Below are 25,035 nucleotides of genomic sequence, written 5' to 3'. Positions count from 1 at the left end.
TTTATGAAACTGACATAACATCAAATGCTATGTCATCATATGGGAAAAAAACAACTTCCCAAGTTCAGGCTTACAAGGAAAAGTGAAGCAGTTGTTTTCTTACTGAGCGAAATATATACACTCATATCAGTATTCCATGTTCACAAAAATTATCAAACTACAAGTAAGAACATCTTCACTCAGTTTACCACAGGATCGGACCACCGGTAAGTGAACATCAATACTCTCATAGAAAGTAACTCTGACTAGTTCCTATTATAATTTTGTTGCTTTAAAAGTATCACAGTGGTAAGAAAAAACGGGACAGTATGTATAAAGCAGCAAATTAATACACTCCTTTCAGTTGTGAAACAATCCATTATATTACTGCTTCATACACTAACAGCATAAAATAAAACTATCATTATTATTCTTAACACTCTTTAATTATGATTAATTATTCTTAACTACTCCTCTATGAATCATGAGACCTTGCCGTTGGTGAGGGGGCTTGAGTGCTCAAGGATGCAGAGTAGCTGGACCGAAGGTGCAACCATATCGGAGAGGTATCTGTTGAGAGCCAGACTAAGGAATGATTCCTGAAAGAGGGCAGCAGCTCTTTCAGCAGTTGTTAGGGGCGTGAGTCAGAATGATTTAAACGGCCATATCAACATCACTCAGTACTCTGAGTACTGCGCAGCTGAAAGCAATGGAAAACTACAGCTGCTTTTTTCCAAGAAAATGTGGCTCTGCATTTTCATATAGCAATGATGGAGGCGCCTTCCTTGGTAAAATATTCTGAAGGTAAACTAGTCTCCCTTTCGGATCTCCGGGTGGGGACTACTAAGGAAGGGGTCACCAGAAAATTAAAAAATAACATTCTACGAGTCGGAGCGTGGATTGTTAGAGGTTTATAAAAGGTTGGTAGGCTAGAAAATTTAAAAAGGGAAATGGATAGGATAAATGTAGATGTAGTAGGAATTAGTGAGGTTCGGTGGGAAGAGGAAGGCAACTTTTGATCTGATCAGGTGATTTTAGATTAATTAACTCAGCTTCAAATAATGGGCAGGCAGGAGTAGGGTTCATAATGAACAAGAAGATAGGGAAGAGAGTAGAGTATTTCAAAACGCATAGTGATAGAATCGTTGTAATAAGGATAAAATCAAAACCTAAACCGACAACGATTGTTAACGTCTATATGCCTACAAGCGCCCATCATCGTATACACACTCTACCTCTTTGAGGTTTGTGTGTATACGAAGAGATTGATGAAGCAATTAAACACGTAAAAGGAAATGAAAATTTAATAATAGTTGGAGATTGGAATGCAAGCATTGGAAAAGGCAAGGAAGGAAATAGGGTAGGTGAATACGGGCTGGGCAAAAGGAATGAAAGAGGGGACCGAGTTATAGAGTTTTGCACAAAGTATAATTTAGTAATTGCCAACACTCAATTTAAAAATCATAATAGAAGAATATACACTTGGAAAAAGCCAGGCAATACTGCAAGGTATCAGACAGATTATAACATGGTTAAGCAAAAATTAAGAAATCAACTCATCGACTGCAAAATTTACCCTGGAGCAGTCATTGATAGCGACCATAATTTAGTGATAATGAAACGTAGATTGGGGTTTAAAAGCCTGAAGAAAAAGGTGTCAGATGAATTGGTGGAATTTAGAGAAGCTTGAGGAAGAGGAGTTAAAGAAGATATTGAGGAGGAAATCACAAGAGGTCTGAGTAAAAAAGATAAGGTAGAAAATGCAGAAGAATAATGAGAGAATGTTAAAAAGGAAATTCTTAAATCAGCAGAAGCGAACTTAGATGGAACAAAGAGAACTGGTAGAAACCCTTGGGTTTCAGATGATATATTGCAGCTGATGGATGAACGTAGAAAATATAAGAATGCTAGTGATGAAGAAAGTAAAAGGAACTATCGGCAATTAAGAAATATTATAAACAGGAAGTGCAAACTAGCAAAAGAAGAGTGGATTAAAGAAAAGTGTTCAGACGTGGAAAGAGAAATGAACATTGGTAAAATAGATGAAGCATACAGGAAAGTTAAGGAAAATTTTGGGATACATAAATTAAAATCCATTATGTGTTAAACAAAGATGATACTCCGATTTGTAATACGAAAGGTAAAGTCGATAGGTGGGTGGAATATATTGAAGATTTATACGGAAGAAATGAATTAGAAAATAGTGTTATAGAGGAAGAAGAGGATGAAATGGGAGAAACAATACTGAGATCTGAATTTAAGAGAGCATTAAAAGATTTGAATGGCAGAAAGGCTCCTGGAATAAACGGAATACCTGTAGAATTACTGCGCAGTGTAGGTGAGGAAGCGATTGATAGATTATACAAACTGGTGTGTAATATTTATGAAAAAGGGGAATTTCCATCAGACTTCAAAAAAAGTGTTATAGTCATGATACCAAAGAAAGCAGGGGCAGATAAATCTTAAGAATACAGAACAATTAGTTTAACTAGTCATGCATCAAAAATCTTAACTAGAATTCTATACAGAAGAATTGAGAGGAGAGTGGAAGAAGTGTTAGAAGACCAATTTGGTTTCAGGAAAAGTTTAGGAAAAGGTTTAGGGACAAGGGAAGCAATTTTAGGCCTCAGATTAATAATAGAAGGAAGATTAAAGAAAAACAAACCAACATACTTGGCGTTTATAGACCTAGAAAAGGCATTCGATAACGTAGACTGGAATAAAATGTTCAGCATTTTAAAAAAAATTAGGGTTCAAATACAGAGATAGAAGAACAATTGCTAACATGTACAGGAACCAAACAGCAACAGTAATAATTGAAGAACATAAGAAAGGGAGTCCGACAAGAATGTTCCCTATCTCCGTTACTTTTTAATCTTTACATGGAACTAGCAGTTAATGATGTTAAAGAACAATTTAGATTCGGAGTAACAATACAAGGTGAAAAGATAAAGATGCTACGATTTGCTGATGATATAGTAATACTAGGCGAGAATAAAAAGGATTTAGAAGAAACAACGAACGGCATAGATGAAGTTCTACGCAAGAACTATCGCATGAAAATAAACATGAACAAAACAAAAGTAATGAAATGTAGTAGAATTAACATTGATGGACCACTGAATGTGAAAATAGGAGGAGAAAAGATTATGGAGGTAGAAGAATTTTGTTATTTGGGAAGTAGAATTACTAAAGATGGACGAAGCAGGAGCGATATAAAATGCCGAATAGCATAAGCGAAACGAGCCTGCAGTAAGAAATATAATTTGTTTACATCAAAAATTAATTTAAATGTCAGAAAAAGATTTTTGAAAGTATATGTTTCGAGTGTCGCTTTATATGGAAGTGAAACTTGGACAATCGGAGTATCTGAGAAGAAAAGATTAGAGAAGTTTTTGAAACGTGGTGCTATAGGAGAATGTTAAAAATCAGATGGGTGGATAAAGTGACAAATGAAGAGGTATTGCGGCAAATAGATGAAGAAAGAAACATTTGGAAAAATATAGTTAAAAGAAGAGACAGACTTATAGGCCACATACTAAGGCATCCTGAAATAGTCGCTTTAATATTGGAAGGACAGGTAGAAGGAAAAAATTGTGTAGGCAGGCCATGTTTGGAATATGCAAAACAAATTGTTAGGGATGTAGGATGTAGAGGGTATACTGAAATGAAACAACTAGTACTAGATAGGGAATCTTGGAGAGCTGCATCAAACCAGTCAAATGACTGAAGACAAAAAAAAAACACTTTCAATTACTTCCAAATCTGAATTAAAAAATCTGAATGAGAAGATCTATATATATAAAAAAATATGACAAATTTGTAGTTTAAACAACTAAATAATATATTAGGTATTATATATATATATATATATATATATATATATATATATATATATATATACACAAATGGGATATGTCCAAAGGAGTGCAGCTGTCATTGTTTCACACACATGCAGTGAGTAGCTACATCTATTGGCTTGCTACAGAAGCGATTACACAATTGTAAGTCTTTTTTTTTTTTTTACAGTTTCCTGAGGATGTTTAATATGCCTATAACTACAGAAAGTGCCGCTGACTGTGAAATATGATTATAATTTATTTCTTAAATGCAAGAGGTACAAAAGCAGCTGAAATTCATCGACAGAATACTGTAGCATACAGAGATAACGTATGTCCGACGGAATAGAGAGAAAATGGGTTAGGTCATTTAAAGAGGGCCAAATGTACATGCTGTGGTACAGATAAGGAACCGTCTGTCATTATTAATGACTAGATGCAGAGTTAATGAAAAAGTCTGTGAAAATAGATGGTTTATGATTTCATCACTATGTAATGAATTTCTTTCAATTAAAAAAATGAAAGTTTTTAATGATCACTCGAAACGACAAGTGTCTTAATGAAGGAGGAAGTTATGCAGATTTAGGCTTTCATGTGAATAAGAATCTTTTTAAAAAAAATTTTCTTGGTATTTTTTGTATCAAAATGGTGCTTAATTAAAAACATGGCTTGCATATATATATATATATAAAATATTTCAATATCAATAGAACCATTGTTATTGTTTTCAAAGATATATTAACGTGATTACTGTTAATGCCTGTGTAAAATTGTGTTATATTTTACATAATTCAACTGACAACATTCAGCAAGTTATCAATTATCAATCAATCTTACCTACTTCTTTACACATCTCAATTCCACCCCGAGAGGAGAAGATCCCGCCTCATAGCGTGTCAGGTCACTACACCACCCCCTCTGTTCCTTGCCAGTAATGGCTTTAACGGAGGACATCTTCTTGCCCTCAAACTGATCACATTCCACAGTGTTCAGCCCGGCCACGGTGAGATGCCACCGATGCAGATGCCCCGAGGGACATCTACATCGGTAATCCGCCACGAGAGATAGTAATGAGTTTTGCCTTCCGAAGAAGACAGCTGACACCTAACACTACCATGCTGCCCTCAGGAACTAAGCAAAAGCCTACTCGTTGAGAAGAAGACCCTGCGCATACCACAATCAGCTCTAACTACACTACACCCATAGTGCATAATGCATCAAGCATGCCACGACAGCATATCTATCAGCAAATTCGGTCACCACAAACAGATCGTAAGAATTTAAGCGACTGGAGCACAGCCAACACAATAAACCTAGTCCCAGAGGTCCTCAAGTCTGGTCCGTCGGGAGCTGAGTATAACCTCTAATCTCCCACTACAACTCCAGTTTAGAGGGCCGCTCGGAATACACCCACGTCGATCGCAACCTACTTCTTTACACAGTTATTTTGTTTTATTATCATAACACATGCACACAAATGTGTATAATAATTAAATTACAACCAGAAATAATTACAGCTGATATGAGCCAGGTTGGTTTCTATCTTCTTTTTATTAATTCTAATTGGTACAAAAGGAGTTTTAGTAATGTAATAATTTATTTTATAACTCACCAATATATTCACATTGATCGCATTTTGGAAAATTTATATTTCTAGGTGGTTGAATATTATGTTTAGTGTACAAATGATAAAGATGCAGATTTCTTTTGCTAGATTTATAACCACAATGTTCACATATCCTGGCATCAATTCTTTCCATATGCACATCCTGAAGATGCCTTCTATATAAGTAATATGTATCAAAATTTAGTGGTTCATTATTACTGCCACATGTGTGACAAAACCAAGGCCCTGTTGTATTTTCTGCCCCGCTTGAAGGTGTTGATACAATTAAATTATCCTCTTGTTGATTATTTTGATTACTCAAGTCTGATTTCATGACAACATATGATACCTTTGATTTTGCAGAAATTGCATTTTTGTTTAATGAAGATGTTGTTGCAGGTAATGTAGCTTTAGGTAACCCAATTTTATTATTAGGAGTCATTATTTTTAGTCTAATATTTTTATTGTTTTTAACTAGTTCCGGATATTTTTTTATAACTTCACAAATAATCTTAGCATGATTAGTAGGATTGGTTGCATCAGATTTATTTGTTCCAGGGGTGGGTGTAGTCATCACTTTAGCTGTTATTCCTCCAACATTAGGTAAATTATTTTGTGTTAATAATTGTTTGTCAGATTTTTTATTAGTATTCTCCTTTCCTTCTGATGATAAAGAAAATCTAACTTTCTTTGACTGATTTGTTGATGGTGTTAAATCTGATGTTAATGGTTTTAAAATTGGCTTTGGTGTAGTTACAGTTGTGGTACTGACAGTAACCAATGGGTTTGCAGTGCTAACTGCACTATTACTAGGCACTTCATTAGATTGAACAGAATCATTAGTTTTGTTTAGTCCATGACTTTCACTGCTTTCAGATCTAACAACTCTGACATCTTGACAGTTGGCGTCTTCCTCATCCTCATCATAGTCATCATCATCATCATGATTATGAACAGACTCAAAATGCCCATCATCATAATCATCATCATCATCATCATCATCACTTGGGAGATTAAAGCAACTTTCAGAGTCAGTATTTGGTTTCAGACGTTTTAACTGAAAAAAAAAGATTAAATTATTTAATTGCCCAGTTGAAGACAATCTTAAATTACTTTATTATATTAAAAATATTTTTTCTAACAATTATTTACTGTTGAGGAAATGTTATTCTTCCTCACAAAATAATTGAAATTTTAATATATGTTGAAAGCAATATTTACTAAATTACAAAATCTAAAAAATCAATATCACAAAAATTGATCCTTCTTTTAAGTTATTGCACATTATAGTCCAATTTTGAAAAGCCTATTCTAAAAAAGCATTTCTGTTACCTTAAATTGTCTGAAAGTTTTTGTGAAAAAGTAGATTAAATGATTAAAAGACATGATTTTCATCTTTTTATAAAGTAAACATTTTTCAAATAGTAAATGTAAAAATCTCACTCGGTTTATTAAAATCTAGGATTCGTCATTTAAAAGACTGAATTTATAAATCAGGAGGCATGTTTATAACAAACAAGCGGGGTTAAAAAAATTCAAACTTTAACTTTTTCTTCTCAGCTACACAATGCACCATCACTGAGTTTTCCAGGTACAAAAAGCAGACTACAACATAAAAAGTTCCAGAAAAAATCTACTATCAATAGTCATACATATATATATCACTATATTTTGAGGAAACCTCAAAATCTGGAAACATCCTGACTACGGAGAATGACAACTAGATCATGTCTTTATGGACAAACACCACAAAGAGATCTGAAACATCAAAGTCCTCCAAGGATTAGACATAGATCACGACATAGTCAAAATTAAAATCACTCCCCACAGGAAGCAACAAAAAACCAAGCCCCTAAAACTAAAAGAAAAACAGACCCTACCCAACTAATCAAGAATGAAAATTAACAAAAAGCAACTGAAAAAATAATCATCATGGACCAACTCGAAGACTTAGTAAATAACCTTAAAAAAATTGTGAAATAATCGGCCCAATAAAACCCTGTAAACAGCATCAATGGTGTAACAGTAAATGTGACAAAACAGTGAAGAACAGACAGCAAGCAAAACTATTACACTGATCCCAAAAATCAGGAACAATCTTCCAAAAACTAGAACCCTAGTGAAAATAAAAACACAACACCATAAAGACAGACTAAAGTCAATAGAAGAATAATTAAAAAAATGCAGTAGAGACTACCACAAAACTTTAAAAAAATAAGTCCAAAAATATGAACCCCCAACCCTACTAATGAATACTGAAAACCAAAATATGGCCCATAACAATAAAGATTATGTGAAAATCCTAGCTAAATATTGTAATTAACTCCTAAATTGCAAAGAACCGACACCAGCACTCCTAACAAAGAATTAAAACCCATCACTGATACTATGCATAAGAGGAGGTTATCATTCTTTGGAGACATTACAAGGATACAAAATTGAGATTCTGAAAAAGTTGGTGTAGTACGATCTCAATTTGAAAAATAGCAAGACAGGATGCAGATGTATCAGAGATATCTAAAGAGAGGATCCAAAGGAAATTGGCCTTACATTAGAAGACACCACAGACAAGATAAAATTAAATGAAAAAAATCAAGGACAGAAACACTCACAAGAAATAAACTCACAACATGAACATTTTCAACATCAGAATGGGCACGGAGATCGGAATGTATGAAAAAGTTCTTGGAGGACTGCAAGGCCCAAACAACAGTCTCTTCAAACAGACTTGGATAATGGACTGACTAAAGTGATCCCATGTAGTCATAAGAGATGAAAAAAGATATATATATATATATATATATTTTTTTTTTAAATCAATTCTTTTAAGAACTGTATTCCTCTGTACTATATATAAACTGTTTCATGTTAAACTTAGTAATATAATGCAATCAATAAAATTCAACAAAATATGTCTTAAATTAAATGTGATACCTAAATAAGCTAGGCTCAATATAAAAAATTACCAATTAATAAATGTATAAATAAAACAAAAGAATTTGCTGAAAAATTTATGGTAAAATAAGAAATAAGATAGGCATATTACAGAAAAATGTAATAAATATTGAATTATACAATACACATTTAAACTTTGTAAAAATTTTGGGTAATCTTATATTTGATAATGTATGTAATTTGATTAGGAACAATACTGAAACATACAAAAATAAGCTTAAAGACAATAAATATAATAAAATTGACAATTTAATAAAAATTATAAGAGTAATGATAACCATAATTATAATCTTAATAATAGTAAAGGCTGGGTTATTTTACATTACAGGAAAATTTGTTGGGTGATAAATGTTTATGATAACTAGACAATATGCATGCAAATTTGGGTTCATTTCCTGATAAATGTATTGATTTGATAAATTTAATGAATATGGTCCATGGTAATGATGAGCAGTTTATTGTAGCTAATATGAACAAGTTTAATCTGACAAAAGATAATAAGAATGATATTGTTAAGAATATTGTGGTAGATTCCGAAATAAATATAAATAAAGCAAATCCTAATGATAAACAAATTTTATGTAAAAGCATTAGTAATAAAATTAATGGTATAAAATGTGGCAATATAAATTACAAACCTTTTACTAATTATAATTAAAAAATTTACAACCCGAAAAATAAAATAATAATATAATTTTGAAATCAGATAAAACTAAAACGCCGGTCATAATGTATTCTAATAAATATAAAAATATGATGAAACAATATATAATGCAGAATGATTTCAAGGAAATAAAGGACCCAACAAAAAATTTCTAAAACTTTAATAATAAAAATAATTTAACATATCACACTAGGTTGTACCCTTACAAACCAAATGCACCTATATTAACTGGACTACCAAAAATACACAAACCGGGTATACATATGCACCTTTAATTAACTTCAAAACTGCTCCTTCTTATATTGTCTCTAAAGTAATTGTTAAATACTTACTTACTTATGAATACTTGGATATGAATTAGTAAATAAATTAAAAGACTTAAAAATTAGTGATAAAAATAGGATGGTTAGCTATGATATTAGTAATATGTGTCTTATTATACCCATAGAAAAACTATTAATATAACAAAAATAAATTAATGCAAAATCATGAAGATCCCTTATTTATTGAAAATATTATTGTTATTATAAGAAATATATGCAAATTTTTTAACAAACAGAATTATTTTAAATTTGATGACAAATATTACACCCAGGAAACACTCTAACGATGGCTTTTCCTTTGCGATCCATTTTATCTGAGGTTTATTTACAGGAATTTGAAAGTAAAGTTGTTTACGGAATAACTCATATGCATGATATTTTATTATGGATTTGATATGTTGACGATATTTTTGTAGTCTATAATCCAGTTATATGTAACTAGCATTTAATAATTTTGAACAAATTAAATTCCTACTATAGAGGATTGAAATTTACCTTTGAAATTGATAATAATAGAAAAATAAATTATTTAGATGTTAATATTGAAATTAATAATAAAAATAATAATGTATAACTTCAGTATAGAGGAAACCCACATCTAACAAAACCAGTACACATATGTTTTCAAATCACCTGTGGTCACACAAACATGATAAATAAAGTAATTAATTATACAAAGTATAATGAAAATAAAAATAAGTTAAACAAAGAAATAGGTATTTTATAATACCATGTATAATGGTAATGATAATTCTTTAGCAGAAAATATATATAATAAAAAAATGTCAAAAATTAAAAATAATACACAATAACATTAAACAGCACACAAAAATTGATAATGTATATTTAAAATATGTATATACTGATAAAACAGTTGAACATATTACAAAGATTTAAGATAATAATAAATTTAAACCTGCATGACAGACAAATAACCACATAATAAAACACCTAATAAGTAATAAACATAATGATTGTGACCACATTTATATAGGAAAGACCACTAGATCCTTTAAGGCTAGATTCTTGGAACAATTTAAAAATTATAAAAAAGGTAAACTGGGTTTCTCTAATGTATATGATCATCTGATTAAGAATAAACTTACAATATCTGATATTAGGACAAATTTAAAATGACTGGAAATTAAAAATATAATATGAATGGAAATATTAAGGGATTAGATATTTTAGAAAGATACTATATACTTTTATGTATAAACATAAAAATAAATTTAATATGATCAACTCTCAGACAGAATATGAGGATGACAGTATTTTGAAAGCTGCAGTAGATGGCACCACCATCTCTTTTGATACCAATATATAATTTAATATATTTCTATCAGTATAGTAAAGTAAGTTCAGTTAAATGGACAAGCATAATTGATTTACTTAAAATTATTTTTATTTGATTTAAATTTGAATTTTAAATTTTAATTAGATGCCTTTATGCCTTGACGTAATATTTTTACATATCTAAAAAATTTTACAATTTAATTTGTAATGTTAATTTTAATTAATTTTTCATATTTTTAAATTTTGTTTTAATTTAACTGAATAAAAGTTTAAATTCTTAAAATAAAAATATAAAAGGTTCTAAATTTTAAATAAAATAAATAAATTCATAATAAGTTATTATATTTTATGAAGTTTGTAATGTAATTTGAGAATATATGAATATGTAATGCAGCTGATGATGCGAGTAAATCATGAAAGTTCTCTTCTATATATAGTGGAATAAGGTAAATCATCCTACTTTATTTATTCTACACTTTGGTTGATCTAATAATATATATATATAGTGGTATAATGTTGAAGTGGCAAACTATCTTTAAAATACTGATTCTATTTTTTTTAAACATAACTCAAAAGAAACTACAACATAAAAGAATGTTTTCAATAAAAATTGTCTAACAAAGAAAAAAAAATAATTGTTTTATATTTTTAAAAGCAAAATAACAAAACTTTTTTTCTTTTTCTTTAATGGTTACTTCATAAACCAAACTCCTATGTCAACCATCTTATTACACCATCTCATCAAGGATGATGTGATAAAACTTTTAAAGCAATTTATAGAAGGCTTGTGAATAATCATTGTTCTCTGTGTAATGAAATTATCAACAAGAAACTAAACTAACTCCAAAAAATTGTGGCAATAAATATTTGCAGCCATTTTTGTTAACATTTTTTTGGTGATTGAGCATGATGCTGTTTCAAGCAGTTGGCTTTCTGTTTCCAGAGTTATAAAACACCAATGTTTCATCCAGTAAGAATCAAATCAAAATGAACCTTTTTCAGCATAAGACATCAAAAATGGACTCTTAATAATATTTGTGGGAAGTTCTGTTAAAAAATGTAGTATATTACATGAACAATGCCTGTTAAAATCTTTGTAAACAATTTTCTGAAGAATTTGCTACAACAATCAGAAATCAATTCCTAACTGAAAATTGTGATTCAATGATTAGTTTATTCCAGCAGAATACTTTAAGATGGTGATGAAGGACTTTTGCTCAGAAATTTTTTATCATTCACATTCATCCAACCATTTTGAAACTTTTCAAACCCCCTTTTCTTTTAATGCATTTCTTTCATTTAGTGCAATAACACCATATAAAGTTTTTGTTCTGGATTTGCCAGAAATCCAGAACAAAAACATAAATAAACAATCTAAACTAATATGATATAGATTTTCACTTAATATCACATTTTTGAAGTCCAAAAAATATACTATTGCCTAAATTGAGTCAGTTCCAACAATGATCATCTTACTCATCTTAAAATTTAACAACTCATGTCAATGACCATAGTTAGATGTGGGAATCAGTTGATTACACAAACATTAACCTTGAGTCTCCAGCAGGTGTGTCAACCTTTGTAAGAGAAATTAACTGAATATTTATTACCTTTGAGATAGCGCTTGTACAAGTGAGAGGTGGTTTCAGTACTAAAATGTTTTCTATATAGAAGGTTCTTTTCAAGATAAACAGCAATAAAATTAAAAATACAATGTAACAAGTTTGTTTAAATTCACACAAATTTCTTTCAGACCCTATTTCTTCTATGAACACAATTCTTACCAACTTTTATTCTTCATATTCTTTAAATTCACAAGAAAAGTGATGCCTGTATATAGTAACCATTTTATTCACATATTTATTTTATAATTTTGTTTATTATAAAAATGTTATGGTGTTATAAAATCCTGTATAAAGATGATTATTATTTATAATAATAATAATGAAAATTATTACACGTAATAATTAACAAGAAAATAGAATTTTGTAATATCTTGCATATGCAACAGAATTATTTAACCATAATAAAAGTAAAATAAAACATGGTTCTGTTTTAATTTCTTTAAGTAGTTCTACATGTTTATTATTCAGTACGTTATGTCTGACTTCATTAGTTTTGGATATATCCAATTACACACAGATAGGCGATATGTATAAAATCATACTGAGTAGTATATCTATTCTTCTCTGACATGAGGCATGCAATGTGTTATGTATTGATCATATTAAAAAATGTTTCTTAATAAAAATACAACTATTATTGGTTTCAACATGTAATTAAATAAATACAAAAACCCAGGAAAATACTTTATAATTAAACAAGCCCTCATTAAGTTAACTTTTTTATATTACCTTATTTGCAAAGGTAATTAAGAATATTATCTGTTAACATTTTAACAAGAGTAAACATTTAATTTAAATTTAAAGTAAAAATTTAATGTTAATTTTAACAGTAGTAATACCATCCTCCCCGCATAAGGTAAGGCCCTTAATATTTTTTTAAAGAACTTCTTAATTACATCTGATAACATCTTTAATCAGAATTCATTTATTTATCATTTTAATATCAGAAATGAAGATGAAATAATAATAGAATTTTTAGATAACTAAAATATTGTTGTTAATTACATAGTAAAACGAAGTTACATAGTGGAAAAGAAGAGACGATTAGGATGTAAAAATGTATATACACCCTACATTTGAACATCTTTGTAAAGATAGGATATAAATGACCTCTACAAGAAGAAAAAGGCAATATAAGTATTAATAAATGGTTTGTTTAACTAAAATACATAAAAAATCGAATGATGTAATCAATTTTTTCAAAATTAAATCAACATACCACAAAAAAAAGTAAATTTGTAGAGTGAATGATTCTTAATTTTTAATTTATAAGCATCAAAGAATTTTATTTTACAACCACATTAAATCCATATAAACTAATGAGGTCAGACTCTTTTTTTCAGAAGTCCGTAAACCCCAATTTGGGTATATCTGCACTCAAGTGAAAAAAAAGAAAAGAAAAAGCTTAGTACACTTACTTTTTCTGCGAAAGATAAAGAAGACTCAGACTGTCCATCTTGACTATCCTGACTCTGATTATCACCTTCTTGTTGGTCTGATGATGGTCTTTTTAAAGCTAATGGTTTCACCATCAATTCAGAATCATATGATATATTATCAAATGAAGGGCTGTACAACATAATAGGTGAAGATTTAACATCACTTTCTTCTGGCCACTCAAATCTTGTAGGTTTTGCAGTTTCAGTTTTAATTTGTCGAGATGAAGATTGCCTAAAAAAATCAATTGATTTTTAAAAATTATTTATAAAAGAAATATGAATTTTTATATAAACAAAAAAGTATATTTAAAAATCTGATGTGGACACATAACTTCCTTGTATGCCTATTAAATTACATATACACATTTTTTTTTTAATGAAAAGTACATAAAATTTTATTTCATTAATTACTTCTGATATTTATTCATAATTTTTTTTTTTTTATTATTGAATTATTATTTATCATAAAATTTCTGTTACAATCCGAGGTTAATTATTATTAATAAATCAATATAATTAAATTTAAAAAAAAAGTTAAAAAAAGGAGATGAAGTCTGATTCGAATCGATGTACCTTCCCCTTATAAGCTCCAAATAATTCATTAATTAAAATTTCATTTGGCTATAACTCTGGAACCAATGAAAATAAGTACTACTTATGATATATCATTGAAAAGCTCTCAATGGGGGCTTATTACTGCAATTTAGAAAAAGTCCAAAATCCAAATTGTTTTTGATTTTGAGCTTTTTTGGGCACTTTTGGTTCAGTCAATTGTAATCAAAACGAGAAGTAGGTGCACAACTAGATCTTACAACAGTCATAAATCCAAAATTTCAACATCCTATGGCTAATTGTTTTTGAGTTATGCAAGATACGTAAATACGTACGTGCAGACGTCACGCTGAAACTAGTCAAAAATGGATATTTACATTGAAATATAAAATTTTTCGTGATCACAATATTTCCTTTACTTCAAACTAGAAGTAAAAACTAAAGCTGCACAACCAATTGTATTCTAAATAAATAAATGTTATTTAATAATACTTATAATAATTTTTTTTAACACATCAGCAGGTTATATATAAAAATACTCAATGACATGTATGATTTTCATCCCTAGAATTTAAATAGATAAGACAAAAATGAACAATATTGATTATCTGAACAATTCAATTATTGATAAAAAAAACAAACACTGTGCAGAATATTCTATTTTAAATATAATTAAAAATAAAGTAATTGCAAAATGTTAAGAAAACTTACATTTTTGTAAAAATATGTCATGCGAGTTCATCTACATTTATTTTAATTAAGTGGAAACAATACTCAGAGCTAATATCTAATCCTGAACACGCACATAGCGAGCTGAGTGGGGAACTATAACCATGCCGAATTTTCGGGCAATAGAGGCTGCAGCTCCCATTGCCCGACAATTATTAGACTTTCATTTAGGCGTTAAAGCTAGTAAGTTGGGACCAAAAAATCCATTTTAAATTTTCATAACGTAAACATCTCAAAAGTATTTTCATAAAATTTCAGATAAATCGGTACAAAATCATCTCCCTAGTCATTAATCCCCTCCTACATACTTAAACGTGTCATTTCTCAATGTGTGAGGGCCACACTCACTCTGACGCAATACTAATAAAAATAATTGATTACTGGGGATTTCCTGTAAGCCAGAAATGCAACAGTTGCTTATCGCATTCCAAACATATGCGTAGGCAGCTAGATGGCATTCTAAGAATCTACCGTAAGCATAAAGATAATAGGACAGAAAATAATAACAACATGAGCGTGGTGCTCACACATTGAACAACAGCAGGTTAATCTTAAAAATGTGTTATTAATTTGTTGGGCAGATAGTAACTTTACTTAACTAATAAGTAATTAATGGCACAAGCCATTTTATTAATGAGTATTTAATGGGTCAATAATAGGGGTTTTAAGTTAAATTATTTTCTAAGCTTTGTGATAAAAAATCAGTCAGAATCTTTTGAGCTTTGGAAGAGTGAATGTCTAAAAGGGAATGCACGCAATAGACTGTTGTTTTGGTCATTAATCATTATTCATATTAATTTATATATAATTTACACCAGTCAAAGCGAAAAGTGACACCTTCAATTACATAATTGTTTACTAAAAAGAATAATAAAATATATGAAACCTGCAGTGCCACAAAAAATATTACTAGTGAGATAATGTATGAGTAAGAATTTAAAAAGTGACAGTGAAACTGGAGATGTACATCACCAGAAATTTGAATTTGTTGCTAATGATCAATTTCAACATGACTTATTTGATATAGCAATGACATTACAGAATATTTTACACAGGAGTAAATATTTAAAATTGAAAATTTTGACATCTGTTTTGTTGTCTGAAAATCGTTTGTTTATACTGTTATGCAAATGAATAGATTTCAACCAAACTGGATTCAGACATACCCCTGGCTAACCTAATCTAAAAAAAGAAGATAGAGGTGTTTTGCAAAGTTTGTGTCCTGTTTGCAGATGAGGGACTTGGAAAAGGAGGTTACAAGATCTCAGGTCAGTTAATTTCAAGTCCTTTCAAGAACTGCAAAAAGGCTGCAGAAAAATTGAATGTTCACAATAATCACCAATATCATTGATATAGTACTGTCAAGTCTGAAAATTTTGTACGCGTTATGAGTGGAAAAAATCAAAATTTATAAGTCAACTTGATTCTTTGAAGGCACAAGAAAAACTTGAAAATAGAGCAGCAATAATCCCTATAATAAAAACAATTTTATTTAGTAGTGAACAAGAATTAACCCTGCAAGGAGATAAGCAGACCTCTTAGCTTAGAGAAACCTGCTGTGAATGGCAGAAAAGTCTTTTGTGATTTTGGGCTAACTGTGGTGATATGAACTTGAAAAATCATCTTTTAAATTCTAAAAAGAATGCTTCTTACATAAGTCCTGACATTTGAAACGAGATCATTGACACAAGTGCTCAAATAATACAAGAAAAGCTTATAAATAAAATAAATTGTGCTGAATGTTTTTCTATTTTAGGTGATGAAACGATGGATGTTTCAAATACTGTGAAATTGTGTTTATGTGCCAGATACTTTTATTTTGAATCACAAAAAGCTAAACTGTGGGAAAAGCTTTTATGTTTAGTTCTGCTTTACGATGTAGGTGCGGAAAATATGACCAGTGATTTTAAAAAATCTGGTATTACCGGGGTTAACATGGGACATTGCATCGGCCGAGGTTATGATGGTGATAGGACATTTTCTGGGCATGATAGTGGTGTTCATACCTGAATTAAAAAGGATTATCCTAAAGTCATATGTGTGCACTGTGCTAGTCATTGTCTTAATTTAGCCATTATGTATGTTATGAAAATTCTTGTGATTAAAAACAGTGATACTTGTTACAGAAATAATAATTTTTTTGTAGTAATTCACATGCAATCAATGTGCTAAATAAAAGTGAGTGTATACAAACCAGAAGAGAAATAAAAAAAAAATGACTTATAGGCTTGTGTGAAACTAGATTTATTGAGCATCATAAGAGTATTGATGTGTTCGTCGAATTATTTGAAGTGCGAGTCTAGAAAAAATCTCACAAGAATCAAAAGCAATCACATCGCCTAAAGCTTATGCTTTTCTTGCAGCAATAGAAAAAAAATTAATTTATTGTTTCATTACTGGTTTGTGAAAAACGTATTAATGTTACATTACGATTGTCAATACTACTTTGAAACAAGACTATAGACTTGAATAATGCTATTTGCTTGTCAAATCAACACTATCATTACTGCAAGGAATGAGAGATAATGCAAAAAATATTTTTGTAACTGCTGAACAATTGTTGCGCAAGATTTTTAAGGCTGAAATAAAAACTTGCAAATAAACAAGGACATAGAGAAAATCACAATACTACGACAACAGAATTATACTACCAAGTTTCTTATTTATTCCCTGTATCAATACACTGAAGGAGCATTTGGAAAGTAAATTCAATGACAATGCTATCTTCTTAAAAAGTTTTAAATTCTTTTGCCAGGTTCAGCTAGTCTTAGAAAAGTGGATGAACTAAAAATCTTCGTGATGTATTATGACAATAAATTTTCTGAATCTGTCCTCCAAGCGGAGTATCTTATTTGATGCAAGGAGATAAAGTCATTAAATATAAAATGCGATCTAGAAGTGATTGAAGTATTGGAACACTGCAATGAAGAATATTTGTTGAATATCCATTATCTCTTGCAAGTTTTAGCAACTCTTCTTGTAATAACATGTACTAATGAGCGCGTGCTCTCCACAATGAAGAGTCAAAACGATTGCTTATATAAGTAAGGGGATGGAAGATTAAGTTCGTTAGTTTCTTTTGTCAGTGCATAGAGATATTTCTGTTAATCATGATGAAGTTTTAGATATTATGAGAAAGAAAAATCAAAGACTAGCTTTCAAATAATTCATAACTTTTACTGGAGTTTAAATGTGCGTGTGTTAAGTATATGTAAAAGTATATGTTAAGTAGATTATGAAAAAAATTATATATTAACATTATGATTCTTATTTATGTAGTAAATGTTTAAATCTAAGCATATGTTTTGTATTTTTCAAATGCAATAAAGTACAAAAAAACCGTTTCAATTTAAGGTGATTTTCATTATTATTACTATTTTAACATAAGTCCCCTTAGCTCCCTCCAAAAAACATCCTAGCTATGTGCCAGCTAAATTACCTAAATCATCGACCACATGAACATAGTTCTCACCACTTCATTTTTAGATTACTAAAAAAAAGCACATATTTTTAATTTTTATTACCTGAATTACAGTCAGAACCACGCAATAAAAGCAACATACTATGGTCATTAAATTGATATTTGATATAAATCAAACCAGAAGTAGGTATGGTTAAAACAAGATACCCAACTTAAAAGTATCAATAGATAATGAAGAATGTGAATTTAATAAAAACCTAATGCAACTAATTTTTTGTAATATCTAAGATCTTTAAAAATTTAAGAGGATACAACAGAAATATGATACAATATATTTTTCCATTACTAAAAATAAAATTAATAAAATCTGCAGTAGAATATTGTATATATCAGACTGAAAATTAGATTAATCTTCTATTAAATTCTACAATCAGTAAAGCCTAGACAATACTAGAGAACTAGAATTATTGTAACAAGACCGGTATAGCAGGCCTAAGTAACAGATTCCTATCAATTATTATGAAAGTAATAGAAAAGAAGATAATTGGAGAAATCCAGAAAGGGACAAAAAGGAGAACCCTTTTTGTAAAGAATAGGTCTGTTTTACAATCATCCTTTACTATACTGCCTGCTGACAAACAATAAACACCTGTGGTACAGTAAGAGACCAGGTTTAGGATTCATAGGAACAAAAGCCTCGATTAACTGTTCTCATGCTATGATCTGGATCCAGTCCTGCAGATAGAAAAAGAGAGGCTAAAGTATAAATAGCTTTGGAAGACCAGCTAAAAATTAGTTCTATCCAGTGAGATGTTATGACATCAGTCCTGAGGGGAGGCTGCAATCTGTGAGCCTGCGAGACTTTATGATGTCATTCCAGCGAGGAGAGTTGTGTGTTTAGCAGAATTCTGTGAATCAGTCCAGTGAGACGTTACAATGTTGGTCCAGCAAGGAGAGTCAGAGATAATCAGTGAGACGAGAATGCGAGATGTCATTCAATCAAGGAGTCTTGAATCAAGTTCAATATGATTAAGGTGATGCCACAAGTAATTTCAGTAAACAAGAAATACTATCAAAGAGTTACAGTAAAACTAAAGGAATATAAGTGAAAAAAATAATGCAATAAAATTCATTCATAAATTGTTACAGTAGACAAGCAAAGGTATTTGCAAGTGAACTTTATATGATTGTTAATACAAGAGTAGTGGTTTAAAAGAGTTAAGACTATTACTTTGTTTTGTTAATGGGTCTGAATTCTAGTTTTCTATTTACGAGGTGTGATCAAAAAATACGGTGAATAATTTTTAATTAAAAAAAGTAATAAGGTTACATAGAATTCGATTTAATCTCCTTCAAAGTACTGTCCGTAGCTAGCAATGCACTTATCCCAACGTTGACTCCATGACTGGAGGCGTCTTTTGGAAGGGCTTTCAGCTGCTCGGTCATGGCCCTCTCAATGTCAGCAATGGTGTCAAAACGTTTTCCTTTAAGCACAGTTTTAATTTTTGGGAAGAGCCAAAAGTCGCATGGTGCTAAATCCGGTGAGTATGGCGGATGTGGAGAAAAATAGGAACACTTTTTTCTGCCAAAAACTCGCGAATGAGAAGTGAGGTGTGACACGGCGCGTTGTCGTGGTGAAGAAGGAAGCCATTGATCCATTTTTCTGGTTGCTTTCTTCGTACGTCGTTTCGCAAACGTTGCAGTACCCCCTTATAAAATTCAGAGTTTACAGTTCCCCTTGGAATGAACTCTGATCGCACTACCCTCACTATAGAAAAAAACAACGAGCATGACCTTGATGTTGGATTTTAACTGATGTGCCTTTTTAGGGTGAGGAGATGAACTGGTTTTCCATTGGGAACGCTGCATTTTGGTTTCAGGGTCATAGCCATAGACCCAAATTTCATCTCCAGTTACAATTTTGGCCATGAAGTCCGGATCTGCATGAAGACGACCCTTCAACTCCATGCAAATTGACACACGATTTTCCTTCTGTTCATCACTCAAAAGTCTGGGAATAAATTTTGCACTCACTCGTCTCATTTGCAATTCATTAGTTAAAATGCTTTGAACGGATCCGTACAAAATGTTAAGGTCTTTCGATAGCTCTCGAATAGTCATTCGCCTGTTTGAACGAACCATTGTTTCCACTTTTTGCACATTTTCAGCTGTTTTTGAGGTTACTGGACGTCCCACACGCTGCTCGTCTTCAACAGACTCATTTCCGTTTTTAGATCGGTCATACCACTTGTACACAATCTTCAAAGTTACCACATTATCGCTGTACACCGATTCTAACATTTCGTGAGCTACTTTAGCAGTCTTTTGCAATTTAAAACAAAACTTAATGTTAATGCGTTTTTCAAAATCCATGTTGCGAGACAGACACGATAAACACAACCTCACTCTAGTGGCTCTGGCAGCTGACTGGCAAGCTCGAACATGTTACAACTTGTCCCTGCCTGTCTCAGTTGATCACGCTATTGGACAAATTACAGCATATGGATGTACAGTCGGCAGTTGCCACTATAAAAATTCATTCACCGTATTTTTTGATCACACCTTGTATGTACCTGGAATAAATTCCGAATGATTATTTATTTTGAACTCTGTCTTGTGTATAATCTGTATTTATTATTTACTATTGACATTTAATATTTTGACTGTTTGATTTGTTATAGTTTATTATTACTATCAGTACTATTATCTTGATTATTAATATGGTAGTAATTACTAGGATTAATATTATTGTATTTATCACCATTATTATTAATATTGATTTGTCTAGTTGTAATCATGAAGATTTTAAACCAATAAAATATAATTATAAAAACATTCTAAATTGTCAGTCTTTCAATATCCTGATCGAGCTGCAAACCACGCAAAAATATATAGATGTATATACAAAACCTGAAAGGATGAAGGATCTGTTATTTATGTTATGCTATATTTATGTTGCTCACTGTGTGTGTGTGTGTGTGTGTGTGTGTATGTATACAGTGAGCAACATAAAACCGAACCCATAACGTTAACTGCTGCAGAATCGGTAGATTATGTTGGAATGAAATTTTATGAATGATACAGATAAATTAAATAAGAAAAACATAAAACATAATTTAAATGTTGCAATTATTTACCTTACTGTAACAAAAGATGCTCAAATAACCACCCTGGGCATCGATGCACTTTTGTGCTCAACTGATCATATTGAGAGTTGTCTGACGCAAAACATTGTCAATTGCGTTGACTTCTCATTGAATGTTCACCTTTTGATCAATATTGTACGGATTAGATGCATCAACTCTCTTCTTTAAGTAGCCCCAAAGGAAAAAATCGCAGAGAGACAACTCTATCTGTCCACCAACATTTTCAAGAAACCAGCTGCAATAATCAAGTCTTTCGGTTTGTCTGTCTCCTTCAGTTGTTGCATAGTTGTAACACAGTATGGTTCCAATTTTAATTCATGAAGAATTTTATGACAAGATGTGTATTTAACACCAGACTGTTGGGATAATTTGCAGTGATTTTTTTGGACTGGCAGTAATTCTTCTATCAATACTGGCAATGGCCAGTGGAGTCCTAATGGAAGGTTGCCGATTTCAATTTGCATTTGAAACTAAACCTGTTGTATGCCATTTTTTAAACTAAATCGTCTGTTCTACTCTTTGCTGGGATACAGGCATTCGGAAATTTTTCTACGAATACTTGTGATTTTTCAAACAATCAAGAACGAATACAGGCCTCAACTATAGCTATCCTCTCCTGGATTGAATACGGCATTTTACACAAACACAACTACACTCACAATACTGCACAGCAACAAAATATATACTGCACTGACATGTAACCACCTTACAAACAGCAGCAACAATCAGTAATAACATATACAACCACTAGTCGTGCTAGTTGTGTGAGAGTCTTTGATAAATAATGTTGGGTAGCAGTTTCATTATGAGTTTGGTTTTATGTTGTTCATTCTGTATATATATATATGTAGGTGTGTGTGTGTGTGTTTTCAGTACCATATGTTATTTACTATATACTTCTTATAATATATTTTTGTACTGTCTTGTTTTCTTCTTTTTGACAACTGTATATCTTTAGCCTAAATACAGCCTGATGTTAATACATTTATTAATATTTTTGTATTGTTCTCTCTTGTTCGTAACTTGACACAAACATGTTCATGTCATCTCATTTATTGTAAAATACTACACAACAATGCAAAGAATATAAAAATATAATATAACTAAATTTGTAAAAGTAAACAAAGAAATATTAAATAAGCATTTGAACAAGTGAATCAGTGAATTTTATTTAACGTAAAGTTACTCTATGGATTACAGTATTTAGAATAGTGGGTATGATCGCAGACACTATTCCACTCACATTTTTTGTGAACATTTTGGTCCTCTTCCACGGATTTGAAGATTTATTTATGATAGTGTTCATTATGTGTTCTTCAAATTACAATTGCACTTAATCTTCAATTGGATCCAGAGTAATACATAAAAAAGGATTTGATTAACTGAAGTCTTATATTGGAATTGAGGTTACAACATTTTATCTATCCAGTATTTACATAATATTATTTTATTTATTTTTTTATTTAATTTATATTATTAAGAACTTCATTTATAATGGATAAAGAACAATTATTAAAACAGACATGGACTGTTAAATCCATTGTTACACCAATTAACACATTCATTGATAATTTCGATGTCACAATGGATGATACTTACGCCCTTCAAATCAAATTGAGAAATCTTCTTGATTTACAGAATAAATATGAAATTACACAATCTCGCCTTGAAATGGAATTTGATGATGACGATGATCTCTCATCACATCGAATCCAGGTTGAAGGAAAGTTTTGTTCCATTGCATGTAGATTACAATATCTAATAAAAAATAATACTCAAAGAACAGTAATTCGAGAAGCCAATGTAAACACAGCAATCACTACAATTGCAGCCAATTAATATACCAATATTTAAGAGCAATGTATTAGATTGGCAGCATTAGTATAGCATTTTCAATGATCTGGTCATAACAGAAATGACTTTTGACTAACTTACAAAAATTGCATTACCTACATTCTTCTTTCAAGGCTGATGCACTGGCAGTTAAGAATTTGCCCATTACAAATGAAAATTATATTATAGCACTAGAGTTATTAAAAAAGCGATTTGACATAAAGTATGTAATCGCTTTTCATAATGCTGAATTAATATTAAAATTAAATTCTTTAAAGGGAGAACCTTTGGACACATCCAGAATTATTATTGAAGTCTCTACTTATGTAAATGCTTTAGAAGTATTCCAGATTCCAGTTAACATATATGAATTCATTGTAATCCAATTCTTAACTACAAAATTAGATAACAACACTTTTAAAAATGAAAAGAGAAACTGTTGACAGTTTCCCACCTTTCAAAATTTCCTATTATTTCTCGATTCAAGGGGTCAAATTCTTGAAAACATCAATCCAAGTACTTCAATTCAACAAGATAGTATAACAAACATTGTCGCTAAACAATCCAACAAAATCTGTTAATAAAGGATTCACTTCAAATATTAATAAATAATATTGGAAATACTCATAAATGTTATTCAAAATCTAATTATAAGAAATGTTAACTTTGTAATTATAATCATCATTTGTATGCTTGTAAGGATTTTTAAAATTTAATCAATGATGATCAAGGAGATCTTTTGAGACATAACCATTGTTGTTGTACGGGACATTCGGTCACCAAATGTCATTCTTCTAATACATGTAATCACTGTTATCAGAAATATAACACCTTGTTCATATGGATGAATTTATTGAATCTAAATTTAATGACAATGTCTGATAATAATAACCATTCTTCACTTAAATTACAATTAGACAAAAACATAATTTTGTCTACGGCAATATGTAATGCCAAAAATGTTCACTGTGATGTTTGAACATGTCGGATCTTGTCAGATTCAGGAAGTCAAGTGAATTTCTGTACATATAAATTTGCCCAAAGCTTAGGACTTCCGTTTGCAAAAATTAATCTTCCCATTACAGGAAATAATAATTCACTTTCTCAATCTCAATACAGTGTTGTAATTACATTGCACTCTTTATATATGGATTTTTCATTTTCAGCTACAATCACAATCTCTACATTTTGGTAATGAGATAAATAGTCTAAAGAACAATCAAACTATTGTTAAACAAAATAAGCTTATCTTTCTTGATTTTTGAATCAATTGGGTTTTCTACGTGTAGGAGGTAGGCTACAACATTCTCTGTTATATTACCATGCAAAGCATCCTACTATTATACATCCAGATGCTAATATCACCAGATTAATTATTGCTGTTGAACATATAAGATTTTTACATTCTGACATTCAGTTAACACATCGCTCATTGTGTCAAACGTACTGGATACTAAATGCTAAAAGAGATATTTCATCAGGTATTCATAAATGTTTAACTTGCTGTAAGCTTACTGCATCAATACAAATTCAACAACTTGGTCAACTACCAACTTATAGAGTGACTCCCTCTGACCTGTCTTTGCTTGTGCAGTAGATTATGGTGGTCCGATTATAATACGTTATGG

The 25,035-nt window shown here is 30.7% G+C and overlaps 1 protein-coding gene across 1 annotated transcript in view; it reads right to left on the bottom strand.

Moving 5' to 3' along the window:
* Cp190 (centrosome-associated zinc finger protein CP190) overlaps positions 1–25,035 on the bottom strand; it is a 64,512-nt gene that overhangs the window by 26,019 nt on the left and 13,458 nt on the right. The window contains exons 6-7 of the mRNA XM_075376146.1: positions 13,706–13,958; positions 5,431–6,481 (exon numbers count right to left, since the gene is read on the bottom strand). Of these exons, the coding sequence (XP_075232261.1) occupies positions 5,431–6,481; positions 13,706–13,958 (1,304 nt within the window). The remainder of the gene's footprint in view (positions 1–5,430; positions 6,482–13,705; positions 13,959–25,035) is intronic.

This window comes from Lycorma delicatula, chromosome 1 (genome assembly GCF_047948215.1).
Source record: "Lycorma delicatula isolate Av1 chromosome 1, ASM4794821v1, whole genome shotgun sequence".
In the NCBI taxonomy this organism is placed as follows: Eukaryota; Metazoa; Arthropoda; class Insecta; order Hemiptera; family Fulgoridae; genus Lycorma; species Lycorma delicatula.
Note: the sequence above shows the minus strand (reverse complement) of the source record. Positions and strands in the feature narration are given on the sequence as shown.